Here is a 13,719-nt window from a genome sequence, read left to right as displayed (position 1 = left end):
TCTGGAAACTTTAATAGACTAATGATGAGGAACAAAATTAACAGTATGCTAATTACTTGCATATTGGTGTAAGCAAGCATCATTTTAAAATCCTTAAAATCATGTCCTTACTTCACTGTTTGTTTTATTGTGCCTATCAACTCTGAAATACTATAGACCAGAGGAAAAAAAAAAATCACATCATGATTTCTCATTCAATAGCTGGACTTGCTCTCCAGTATAAAATGTAGGTCTTCATGCTGTATGGAAAATCAAACCCCTTAATATATTGCATATGATATAGTATTAAAAATAACTTTGTCTAGTGCATCCAAAACAATTTCAGGTCAGTTCTTACACTTCAAATTTGTGACACTAACTTGTAGGCTATATATCATGCAAATTGCTACAGAATACAAAAAGATATCAACATTTGTATCAACAAAGTTGATAGAGAAAGTATCAACATCCTCCATGTTTTGCTGTCCATTAAAACCAAACCAAACAGCCTGTAGCCTGCTTTGGACAACTAATAGGTTTTCACTGAAGACCTGCAGAAGTTCCAATACCAGTAACTTTTCCTTAATTAAAGGTGTGGGTGCTATTTGCATATTAGTACATTCACCATTTTAATAGGTCTATTTTGCTAACACAAGAGCATGTTGGATAAAAGAAACAGCTTCCAAGGATGCTTCTATAACTTTCATTTCTATAATGAGAATATAAACCACACCTTTTAAGGGATTTCATCAATGGGCAGAGATGTGAAGAAAAAGGAATTAACACCACTGTGACTTCTGGAAAAAAATAGTATTGCCTTAGAACAGTGGAGTTAACAGCAGTAAACAAACCATCTGTTTGTCATTATAAATAACACATTGCTGTTCTTAATTACAAGTACAGTCAGTTTCTTAGCTGACTGTACTCTTGTGTTGTAAGTCTAGGCTTGTAAATATTATCATCACCCTCTTCTTCCCACTTTCCTATCTGGTACTACCAAAAGGTTTCCACTAAAAACAAAAGAACGACAACAAAACCCCTAGTTTGGACACACATGTGTAAAGCAACGGCAATAAGTTCAGCACAGGCAAGGGCTGTCTAACATGTTTTAGTGGCCACTTATTTTGCGATATGTAGACTCAGGCAGAGTATCACCTAGATTTACTCTCCATACACTCCCCATTTACTACAAAAGCTACCCAGCTAGTGAAGAGCATGGACAGAACTTTGTGCGAACAGAGTAAAATAAATTACTTATCATGTACTAAGTATAGGAAGTAGAAAGACATTTCAAGCAGATTCAGTCTGGAAAGTACTGTAGTGAGACATTCCAAGATTATGCTCTCTGTTCTACCTCCATTCTGAAAATGATGGACATTATCGAAAAAGTCAATTGTGGACTATCAGTATTGAAGAATATTAATTTTCTGAAAAACATTAATTCTCTTTTTGTAGGTTCATATTCTTCTGGTGATTCTTTAAAGGAAGAAAATCCATGGCAACAATCATGACCATCTTTACATGATCGCATTCTCCATCCAATATCAGCACCAACATCAGCACAAAGTTAAAAAACATCTACAGTTTCAAGATGCAAAAATATCGACTATTACTCACAAAACAAGGGAAAAGTTTGGGGCACTAATATATTTGATTAGTTTCTAATATAATATAATGATTAATCATTATAATATAGTGATATAACAGTAACATATAAGATAGTATAATCATTAACTTCTACAGCATAATGCTGAGTGACTCCCTCTGCCCTGCATAGACAGGGGAGGGAGATAGAAGATTTGCTTCCTGTTTTAAGGTGAATACATCACTATCAGATATAAATTATTTTAAAGCTGTAAGCAATTGACATCCAGGCTACTAAATTTATGAAGAATGTTTCTATGAGAAAAAAAGAGGAGCTTAATAACATTTGAATACGGAAGTACTTACTTCGAATTTGTCTCTTAATTTCCTTTGAAGAATCTAGCCAGTTCTGAAAAAAAAAAAAACAAGCAAGCCACAGCCAGCATTTAAAATCCTCAATACCAAAAATACTTCAATATAATCTGTGCAACATATCAATTAGCTTTTACATTTCAGTTACTACTGACATGTGCAAAGAGACTGTTTTGTGAGAGATCATCCAAAAATTAACTTTTGGAAGTGAGATTAAGGAATCTGTAACATATATTCATCAGTAACTCATACAATTCTGTTTACTAGTTTTACCCATACATGTTAAAAAAAAAAAAAAAACACGTTAAAAGACTAGGAACATAAACCTGAGACTTTCCTTCATTGAGTTTGAATCTTTACTTCCCATGGCCATACACACACACACATTCATGGAAGAAACACACAAATCCAGCCTGACAGCAAGTCTTGCAATGTTTCAAAGACAGACGTGAAATGCAGGGAAGAGTTAGACACTGCCTTAGGAGGCCAAGGAAAATATCTTCTTTTTCACAGGCCACTGCAGGTACTTGCAGTTTTAAAGTCTGAGGGAATACCTCAGTGCAGCACAAATGTTGCCAAAGGCTTATTTCTACCAGTGTTTCTCACCTACCTTAGCAAAGCAGAGCATCCTGGGTATAATGTGGCCCACTTTTTTCAAGCTATGGTAGCAAACAAATTCCAGCTGCAGCACTGTTTCCCAATACCAAATCTCTGTCTATACTAGGGGCCTTTGCACCCAAAGTTCATCCTCTTTCAAGAAGACAAAAATGCTAGCCTAGTTTCACAGATCTGTGTGAATTAGGAGGATGTGGAACTACATTTCTGCAGCAGTGCAAACCTTTAAGATAGATTGCCTCTGCATGACAGAGAATGTGTCTCCCATGAGTATGGACCAACACACCAAGATCCCTGTTGCAAATGAGCTTGATCCAACTAGATTTCATCACCAGTGCAACATGTGTATATTAATGAATATTATTTACTAATTAAAAGCAAACCCCCTTTTTATAATTTATTACAACTGCAATGTTTTAAAAAAGACAATAATTTCACATTTCTTGCTTTATCTGTGATCTCTACTTTTCCATAGCTATCAGAATTTTTCCAGAGAAGGCAAAGTCCATAACATTTTTACAAAGGAAGAGTTAGAAAGCACTTCTCCAATATCCTGGATACCATTTATAATGCTTAAATCAGAAAAATTGCTTTCTGTTAGAAGAACCTTGACATGGAAAGACCTTGGAAGACAACATAAGTCTTCTAATAATTTTAACCGAGATTCACTTCAGCTACAGCTATCATCCTAGGTTTGCAGTTTTGGCAAGGATTCCATTCTGAAATTACTCACTGCCATATTCTTGCAACTACAATAACCAGAAGTATCTTAAATCCTTATATTTTAAACACAGCATCAATAAGGAATATAGCATGGAATAACTACAACAGAAAAATAGGATTTCTGAGTACATAATACTTTCAGTGCTTCATCTTTCATCACTACAAAGCAGGAGAAAAGAACATACAATACTGAATATGCTGCAAGATAATAATCTCTTCTTTGCACAAGTTATGCAGTTCATTTTCTGATTTTTCCAAGCCTGAAATAAGCTTATTGGAAGCAGACTTAGCCACCAAGTTTCATTACTGCTCTGTCAAATAAAATCAGATGGTTATATTCCATTTATAAACACTATTACAGAGGTGGGGGTTTTTTGCATCTGTGCCTTTTGTCATGGATAAAAACAAACACCACAGAAGAATTTACCCTAAATTAGAGCTCTTAATGCAAAATATACAGGTCTGTCTTGCAAAACAAAAGACAAAATGTGTACACACTACTTTGCTCCAGTAGGCAGAAATCTATTTGTTTAATTTGTGAATGGTAAGGCTATAGATGAGACAAAGTAATGTACTGTCAAAGAACAAAATGTTCTCTACCAGTACAAAAGTATTTTGTACAAATCCAGAAAAGCAGTATTTCCAGCTGGTGCCCAAAACATAAGAGCAGAAGCTTTCTAACACTTCTGCAGACCAATTACAGTGTGAATGGAGCATTCATGAACTTCTGAGGGTGCAATGCAATGAAATCTGTAACTAAACTTCAGGCTAGTAAATTTAACATTTCAAAAAAATGAAAGAAATCATTAATTACTAATTTGGCCTAAACAGTTTTAAAATGTTTATTAAAGCTAACAAGAATCAGTCTGATTGGAAGACACAACCTCTCTCCCAGCTGCACAGAACACCCATGGAGAAGAGTTAATGGGACTCTTCCTCCAATGGTACCCCGATGGTGCATTGGGGAGCAGCTCTAATTCAACAGAGTCACTGGCATTCAGCTGCCACCCGCCACAGCTGCCGTGGCTCATAAATGGGTGGCTGTGATGAGTGCACAAGAATGGGAAAAACACATCATTCAGCATTTAGTACTGACTGGCCTGGAGATAAGGGATTTGTGGCATTTTAATCTAAAAAGGCAACTGAAAAAAAAAAAAAAAAGAACTGGTACCAAAATTAAAAAGTAACAGAGGTGATCAAAAAAGGGGGACCTAAACATAAATTTGCTAGGAAAGAGTTTTTTTTAAGTTTCTCCAAATAACACTAGGAATGTATTTATATGAAAAAGACAAAATTCAGCAAATCTGGTTGTTTAGTCTTCATAACAAAAAGAACCAGATTTCCCCAGAAGTTTTAAAATAAAAGCCTGCTCCTGTCCATAACTCAGGAGAGAAGTGATCTATTCTACTTTTGAATAAGGACCCCATTATCAGATATTTCTCAATTTATGTAAATACCTCTAAATTTTTGTAAATACTTATGAGTGTTGCTAGCTACAGTACCACTCTCACAGTCAACTGATAAGGAATTCAAGGACTCATTCACACTGAAAGAGACCTCTGGACATAACTGGTCCAAGTGTGATTCAAGAGCCAGTTTTGAATTAAGTTAGGTCGCCCAGGTTCAGATCCAGTCAGGTTTTTAGTATATCCAAGGAAAAAGACATATGAAAAAACAGATGGGGTCTTTTTAAAGAGTGGACCTCAGTTTCTCTATTCTAATGACTGAAGAACACCAAGAAAGTCTTAGTCTAACTAGAAAAAAGGAAAAAAAAATAGGAGGAAAAAAAAAAAAAAAGACATAACCCTACACCAATCCAGACTTTTTTGTTTAACTTTCAAAAACCCAAAATTTCCTATTTTATCTCCTGGGATCTACTCAATGGACTATTTTCTGGTACAGGTCAAGGATCCTAGGTCTAGTATTAGACATTTTCTCTCTTGCCAGAGATCAGACTGCTGTTTTATGTTGTTTGGTTGCATATATACAGTATAGTTTTTCAATACTGAGAAGCACAAATAAAGCAACAAGTGAAAATAGCATATAAGATTGATATTACTTAGAAGATCAACAGAGATCTTCTTCACCACTAGACCAAAGAAGTTCTTATGTCTGCAAATGGCTTACAAATCAAGAACAAAAATTAAATATCTAAGTAATACTGTAACAAGCTCATTTTGTATATAGGGATTTTTAATATAGAGGAGTTGAGTATTTTGCTCAATACTGCACAGAAAGTTTTGCACCAAAGCAACTAACTCTAGAAAACAGCTTTATCAGAATGGAAGTTTTTCAGAAATTCAGATTTATTCGATCATGAAATTACACATAATTTTAAAAAAAAAGTGATAAGAAGATGATGACAGAAAAAAACCAATAACTTTTAGATGCAGTATGATATAAAGATGCTTCTACTACAAATACAGATTAAAAAGATATACAATTTTTCCAGCTTCAACTTGTAATTATTTATCTGGGCTATTTTTTCTGAAGAAAAAGATGACCACACATAATCTTTAGTTGGTGGAGGAAGAAACAGGCAGCCCATACCAAAACTGTAAAAGTTAAGATGTTAGAAAAATAAATTGGGTTTTGCTAATTAATGGAGCACTTGCCAGTGACCGATTTAAAATTTTTCTTAGCTGAGCAATCTAGGTGTGCTCAACCATCCAACATAAAAGCAAGTGCAAATGAAGATCTAAGTTACCACATGGTATTTAAGAAATCCTTTCAAATGCAGTCATCTCCAGTGCCATTCATTTGTAAAATTAGCATCCAATACCATTGATGGACCAGCTTCAGCCTCTTTACAAAAGCCAAAAATTTCCTTTAAATTTCGAATTAATAATAAAGGAACTCAAAGGCCTTACAGACTTAGGTCATTACAGACTTATGGGCTAGATTCTTTTCATGTTCACAAACAAAGCATTCTTACACATCTATGAAAAAAGGCAGCAGAATTTACTCAAGTGTTTGAAACAGTAAACATTTAATAGAATATACATCACTGAACTATTGAAGTGAGTGGCAGTGATGAAAAACAAACAAAACCCTCATACAGGCTTACCTTCTGTTCTGAATTCTCATAAAACAACAGCCCAAAATAGTCCTTTTCCAGTAAATTGAGGTGTTCACATACTTTATCAAACAGCACTTGTCCTCTGGCTCTTTTCTGAGGGGTAGGAGGGTAGGAAAAGAAGAAAAAAAAACAAAGGAAAAATAAGAAAAAGGATAAAATCAAGATAAGTAAATCGGTAAGGTTCTTAACTATAGGTACCATTATTCAATGATATTATTCAGGAAAATTTAAAATATATATTTAATAGATTATAAAACTATAAGCTTTGTTACAAAGACTGTTCACCATACTTCAAAGCTATACATATCCTTGACAAAAAATAGAGGAATTTCAATGTTTTTTTCAAAACCCAAAACAACAACAAAGTAAATACGCAAGGAAAATTCAGTACCTGAAAAATTTAAAATTTTTTAACTGTTAAGTGTCACTAAATAGTCTTGCCTTTTCTAGATTTTTATACTTAAAATAACAGAAGACTTCTTTATTTGAGCCAATTTTTTCTCTATTATCTTCTAAAAATTAATACTGTTTCTACACTTTAGCATTTAACCTTAGCATTTTTATCATTTTGGAATACATCTCAGTGACTTATGAATCCCATTATATGAATGTACTGAAAAATAAAATGTTATCTGCAAAAGACAAAAAGAACAAGCAAAATACTATTTCTGAAATCTCAGTACCCAAGAAATTCATTAGATGCTCAAAAATAAGAAATCCTCAAGAAGTTTATTTTTCCTAAAAGTATGATTTGTGGAAATCAGTAACAAAGGAAAAAAGGTTTTATTTGAGGTTAGTTTACGTATCATAGTCTGCTGCTTTATAAATATAGTAACTGAACACTGATCATCATTTTACCATATTCTTAAAAAGCATTTTAAAATGGCTACTTTCAAGATCACTTGGTAATCTCAGTATTACAAGAGCTGAAGCAAATGGCAATCAGTACTGAAGTCTTATCTGTTCTTCTTGTGAGTTTTCCAGCAGCCTTCCAGTACCTAGAGGAGGCTTAGGAGAGAAGGGTAGGAAAGGGCATGTAGTGACAGAATAAGGGACAATGGCTTTAAAGAGAGTAGGTGCAGATTAGAGATTAGGAAGAAATCCTTTACTGTGAGGGTGGTGATGCACTGGAACAGGTTGGTCAGTGAAGCTGTGGATGTCCCATCCCTGGAAATGTTCAAGGCCAGGTTGGATGGGGCTCTGAGCAACCTGATCAGGTGGAAGGTTTCCTGGACTAAGCAGGGGCTTTAAAAAATCAGAAGGTCTTTAGGGTACCTTCCAACCCAAACCATTCTATCACTCTGTGATTCTTGTACCTGAAACTGGGAATGTAAACATTCCATATGTCTGTAGTGCCAGTAGAGAAAACAGGTCCAGGCTGTACTTCTTTGCACCAGGTTTTAAGGAAAAACTTTGCCTCCTGCTGACAGGAGACAAAGACTTAGAGCAGACTGCTCACACCACATGCTTAGGGGTGGGATGATGAGAAGTTCTTTCCACAGTTCAAATCCGACTATGACTGGCATGCAGTCTCCAGTTTGAACCAACTGCTTCATGACAGCTCTGCTATTTGTGGCATTTATCATAGAGGCCACAACATGGCCTTTTCAAAGGTCTGCCAGCTTATAGGAATTTTTTGCATTTGCTTATCCTACAGATTTCAGTAGATGCCACACACCACTGCCATTCCACAGAAATGCCATCGGCAGCCCCTGTGTAGGCCTGGGTGACACTGTGGCCATTGTCCCCGCAGACGCTCCACGTGCCCCATTCCGGCACTCCCGCAGCTCGGCTCCACAGCACAGGGCAGTAAAGGCCAAGAGCGGAGGGAGACGGGAGAAAAGAAGGTATGCACTGAGCACAGAGTAAAGGCATTGTTGATTTATTCCCCAAGAATCCAGAACTTTATTCACAATTGCATTGTCCAGCAGACATTCTACTCAGGATAATCAGAAAGCTTTCACAGAAGCAAAATTATAAAATGACCACTTTTCTTAGCCCAAGTAGCAAGGCTAAATCAAGAAAGTAGAAGTCCAAGTGACTTCTGAAATGAGGAATAGGGAATTTAAGCCAGTTTGGTATTTTCAAAAAAATCTTACTCCTCAAGAAAGATTACTACTTCCTCTAGGCATCTGAAGTAACCACTTAATTTTCTTGACAGCTTTACCTTCAGCTTAGTAAGAAAAATCACCAATATAGAAAAGCGGTAAATTGAAAGCAGAAAAAGTATAAGCAAGAAAGAGTTCAAAGAATGTTAGATATGTTAGAATGTAATAGATACCACTTTTTTTCCAAAGTCAATGTACAGGTCAGTGATCACATCTTGCAAATGCAAGCTGCATTTATACAAATTTCAGTAAAGGAAACATATAGATTAGAGCAAAATAATAGATGCTATCATATCAAGCCCCCATCTGGAATCAGATGCTTTTTTATAAAGTGTATACACTAAAGCCCACAGTTAATATCAAGTCTTTGACATACAGAAACAAAGCAGGCACATTTACAGGAAATACATGGCAAGTATAACTGTAAAATATTGCACAGTTTCTTATTAGGAAGTCATAACAAAAAGAACTTGGATATACTAAGCAATGTCCACTGTATCTTTAAACATCTTTTTGTCAGTTCACGGTTCTTCCATATAATGAAAAGCACCACCATGTCACAAAGCCCAAGTCTGTGAGCCTACATTCTACACAGCAGCAAAATTAAAAGACATTATATAATCAGCAACTAGTATTTATAGAGCTCTGTTATGGATTCAAAAGGATAAGAAACCTCTCAGTACCAGCAATGATTTTCATTATAAGATCCTACTTGTAGAATTGAAAGACTCTGAGTTATTTCATATATATATATATATATGTGTGTGTGTGTGTCCATAGAGTGATAGAGTTTTAAAATTCTAAAAGAGTATTTAATTTGCAAAACCAAACTTTTCAAGTGCAATTTCTTTGTAAACCATTTGGGGACGGGCATTAGTACACAGTTTAAATTATATGATTACATAACTTTTCTGGAAAAATTCATGCTCCTAGTAGAATGTCTCAAAACATGAACTGAAGATAACTGTTGTGATCCAGTCAGTTCAGAAGCTAGAAATAGTTTAATGGAGCAGGACACTCTTAAGAAGGCCTCATCATGGTTTGCACAGTTTGTTACTTTTTAAAATGGATTCCATTTCATTTTCCACCAGGTGTTTGAGATGTCAACTGATAACCACAACCAATGTGTAAATTATAATCACTATTCTTATTATATGTATGCATAGGTACACACTTATGCATCTATATATACACACATACATGTTCATAGCACAAAAAATATTCGTGTTCCAAATTAGAATGCAGAAATATCAGTAAAAGTGTAAGTCCATCCTTGCTTTCACAAGAAGGGGAGCACATTCAAGCTAGATATACCAAGAGACTGAGAAGTGAGGAGATGCTTACAGAGCCAGCAGTTAAAACACATGAGTACTTGAATCAGCAGTATTCTGTATTACTGCCAAGTTATGCTTTCTTTTAAGTGAGAACATAAAAAGAACACATGTAACCAAGGTTATTCTAGTACCAATTTCAAGCCTGTACTTAGACACTGCAGATGCCACCTCATAATGCAATCACCTCATAAAACCAGAGGTAGCATTTTTCTGTCCTTTATATCCTTAGAAAAAGAGAAAACAAGAGCAAAACAATTGTAGCTGACATACACAATGGAAATTTCTATGCAACTGGGAATAAGGATATAATGGATCTGTTTGCCTATATAAGAGTTGCCAACTACTCACGCAATATAAACATTCACAGCTACCAGTTCTGTTCAATACATTTATCTATTATAGGGATGCAGGAGTTGAATGCACTATTAGCAAGTTTGCTGGTGATACTGAAGTGGGAGGTGCTACTCACTCCCTTAAGGGATGAGAAACCCTACAGAGCAATGTGGATAGATCAGAGCATTAGGCAGTCAGTGGCATGAAATTTAGCAAATGCCAGAGTCTGTACCTGGGACAGAGTAATGTTAGGCACAAGTATAAACTGGGACAGGAGCGGCTGGAGACCAGCCCTGCAGAAATGGATCTGGGAGTGCTGCTCAGCAGCAGCTCAGTGCGAGCCAGCACGGAGAGCCCAAGCAGCCAGGAGGGCAAATCCCATCCTGGGATGCATCAAACCCATTCAACATTCACACAAAAGAGGTGATTATCCTGCAGCACTCAGCTTTGGTATGGTTGCACCTCGAGTTCTGTGAGCAGTTCTGGGGCCCACAAATTAAGAAGGATGTAAAGGTCCCTGAATATGTCCAGAAGGCACCAACAAAGCTGCAGAAAGGCCTGGAAGGAATGTCCTATGAGGACTGTCGTAGGACTTTGGGCTTGTCTTGAGAAAAGGAGGCTGAGGAGTGGCCTCACTGCTCCCTGCAGCTTCCTGAGGAAGGTTAAGAAGAAGGTGCTGAGCTCTTCTCCCTGGGATCAGTGATTATACATGTGGGAACAGGTCAAAGCTGCATCACAGAAGGTTTAGATGTGACATTAGGAAGCATTTCTTTACCACAAGGGTGATCAATCAGTGTAATAGCTTCCTAGGAGGTGGCTGATGCTCCAAGCATGTAAGTGTTTAAAAGTCATTTGGACCTTTAGGTCAGCCCTTGTGGCATGAGAGCTTCCTTACCCTTAAAGGGTTGGTCATGAGGCAGCTGAACCAAATGACCACTGGAGGACTTTTCCACCTGAAACAATCTATCCTATTCTTATTCCTTCATTCTCATTTCTGTAGCAGTACAGGCAGAGGGAAATCTCACTATTTCTTCCCAGCCCTGCACTAGCAAAAAGGATTGAATGGGCAATCATGCCCCAGCCTAGGCAGTGAATGTCTCTGTGTGGGAAGGAGGCATGTTCCATCTGATGGGTGCGAGAGCTGTGGATTATCTCAAACTAATTCAACTATTTAAAGAAATGGGGGGGGGGGGAAGCCAACAAAAACAAGAAGAGTTTTTAAGTTTTCTGGGTTTATCCAGTTAATCTGGGTTTCCATAGAATTGCAAAATTCCACATATCTCTTCAGACATCAAACTCTTAGCCAAATGCAGGACATGCTTCCAAACTGGGTGACCTTTAGAAGTGTGCAATACCTGTTATTTCCCTAGAGATTTTTTTTTTTTTTTTTTTTTACTTCTTGTACTCATTTTTAGAAATGATTGACCCATTTGCCTTGGAGAAATGTAATAAAACATTTTATAACATTTGAGAACAACAGTACTTCATCACAGCGAGGGATCATCTCCAAAGTGTCTAACCACAAGTGTCCACAGGCAAGCACAGGAGCAGTACCCAGAAGCTGATTAACTATGAGACTGGTATTTGCCTGAAATGCCAGGATTTTTTCAGCTCCAAAAGCATTTCCAAAGACACATATTTACAGGAGGAAAAAGGATTATATTTCATTTTATTTTTCTGAATCGCTTTAAGAGGCAATGCTCACAGGCATTAACACAATGCAATTCTGTAGCCAGGCCCAGGCTAATGCATTCTTCAGTTTTGTTTAAAAGATCAAAACATCCCTTGCAGTCCCGCAAAGGCAAGGCCACAGAAAGGAGAAGCCAGAATATGAACCAGGCAGTCCCTGTTTCCTGAGACTTGAAAAATAAGGATTGGTACTGGTCACACATAAAAGGGGAGATGTGCAACACCCTGGGTTGTTTTCAAAATTATGATGCATATCAATGACAAGCATATTTTTTGGCTGCAAAAAAATTGCTTTGCTGTGTTTCTTGGCCAGTGATGCATGAAAAGTGCTCTCATGCCTGGCCTGCACTTGTATTTCATGCAGGGAGAGCTGAGAAGTGCCAGCTCCTGATGCTGCAGCAAATCAGAGTGCCTTGTACAAACAAGAACCCTGGGGAAAACCAAGCCAAGAGAATACAGGAGTTCATTCCTGCTACAAACTTGGAGTGGCAAAGAAAGGCAGAGAGGAAGGCATGAGTGGTGCCTTGGAGGCACAAAAGCAGCAGGAGAGAACACAGGCAGAATGGCTATGGAGCCCTTGGCAAGGAGCCCTGCTCAGTGCTGCAGAGGAAGGCAGAAAATCCCCAGAGACTGAGATGACTTCACTCAAACATTACTTTCAGTGATGTCTGTTGAATCTAGACAAACATTTTAAGAATGTACCAAATTTAACATCATCCCTATTTTCCCTTTTCTAAATAAAAGATGTCATACTTTAAACAGACCACTAAGTACTTGAATAAACCTAGACTAGACATCTGAGCAGTGAGAAAAAAGATTTGCAAATCAAAACTCAGCTACAATTAAACATCTGTTCCATATCAGCTTAATTCTGAGTTTTCTTAATTCAGGGTTAAAGACTGATCTTAATTGTACATTAAGCAAACATATTTTTACTTTGTATTAGCAAACTGTAAGTAACCACAGAGTCCGTGTCAACTCTGATATATTTCACTTGTTCATACGTGCATAAAATACGGTCAGTGCTGGCATCCTTTAAATGTCTTTTGTCATAAATATTTAATTAGACCACTGACTGAATGCAGTAAACAAACCAAATAGGATCTTAATTTGCTTCTAACTAGCAATCATTATGCACTCAGCACTTCTTTTTGTTTCTTTGAACTGTGTTTTCTCTACTAAGACAGTTTATATTTCAAACAGAAAATCAGTCTTTACTGCAGATTCCAAATTCAGTGACAGAAATTCTTCACAACTATCTACAAAACCACAGAATGAGAGGAAAAAAGCAAGTTTATTTCCTCCACAAAAGCAAGAAATAGTTCACAGTAACATACTAGTAATTTATACCTCCCACAGAGATCAATTATCAGTAAAGGAGTACGTCAAAATTACATCATTTTCACTGTGTTAAAAAAATTAAAATTGCTCCTAAAAATTAAGCCTTAAATATTCCAACATTTAAGTTATTAAAAGCTGCCCATTCAAGCTATTAAAACTCAACTGCCATTGCATCTCAAATATTACACTATTGGATCATGAACCAAGGTTATTTTATCCTTGAATATGGTTCTGTCATTTCAGGCAAGCACAAATGTGCAGTCACAGTCTTTGGCAAATTCCACTCATTAGCTTTCATCCTCAGTACCTTGAGAACTGTCTGTGATAAACTTACAGGCTGTCATTCCTTCAGCTCTCTTTAAAGTAATGAAAGGTAACTGAAAGTTTTTTAACAGTTCACAGCCTGTGAAAGTGTTTTAAGTCATGCTCCTCCAGAACTATTCAACAATAGCTTCTTCCTCCTTCCATCTCTCCAGGCATTCACATATTACTCTGAAGATTCTGAGGCTAAGTAAGTGTTATCTTTAAGAGTTAAAATAATTTTAAGCTTCTAATAATGAAA

The 13,719-nt window shown here is 36.7% G+C and overlaps 1 protein-coding gene across 22 annotated transcripts in view; it reads right to left on the bottom strand.

Annotated features, from left to right (window-relative positions):
* EPB41L2 (erythrocyte membrane protein band 4.1 like 2) overlaps positions 1 to 13,719 on the bottom strand; it is a 111,155-nt gene that overhangs the window by 42,813 nt on the left and 54,623 nt on the right. For all 22 annotated transcript variants that reach the window (XR_002466362.2, XR_013339721.1, XR_002466361.2 and 19 more), the window contains 2 exons: positions 6,341 to 6,445; positions 1,930 to 1,972 (listed from right to left, as the gene is read on the bottom strand). Coding sequence is in view for 19 of the 22 variants with exons in the window: in XM_021540702.2 (XP_021396377.2) it covers positions 1,930 to 1,972; positions 6,341 to 6,445 (148 nt within the window). In the remaining 3 variants the exon portion in view is untranslated. The remainder of the gene's footprint in view (positions 1 to 1,929; positions 1,973 to 6,340; positions 6,446 to 13,719) is intronic.

This window comes from Lonchura striata, chromosome 3, assembly GCF_046129695.1.
Source record: "Lonchura striata isolate bLonStr1 chromosome 3, bLonStr1.mat, whole genome shotgun sequence".
In the NCBI taxonomy this organism is placed as follows: Eukaryota; Metazoa; Chordata; class Aves; order Passeriformes; family Estrildidae; genus Lonchura; species Lonchura striata.
The sequence above is the reverse complement of the archived record's forward strand: the minus strand, read 5'-3'. Positions and strand labels throughout refer to the sequence as shown.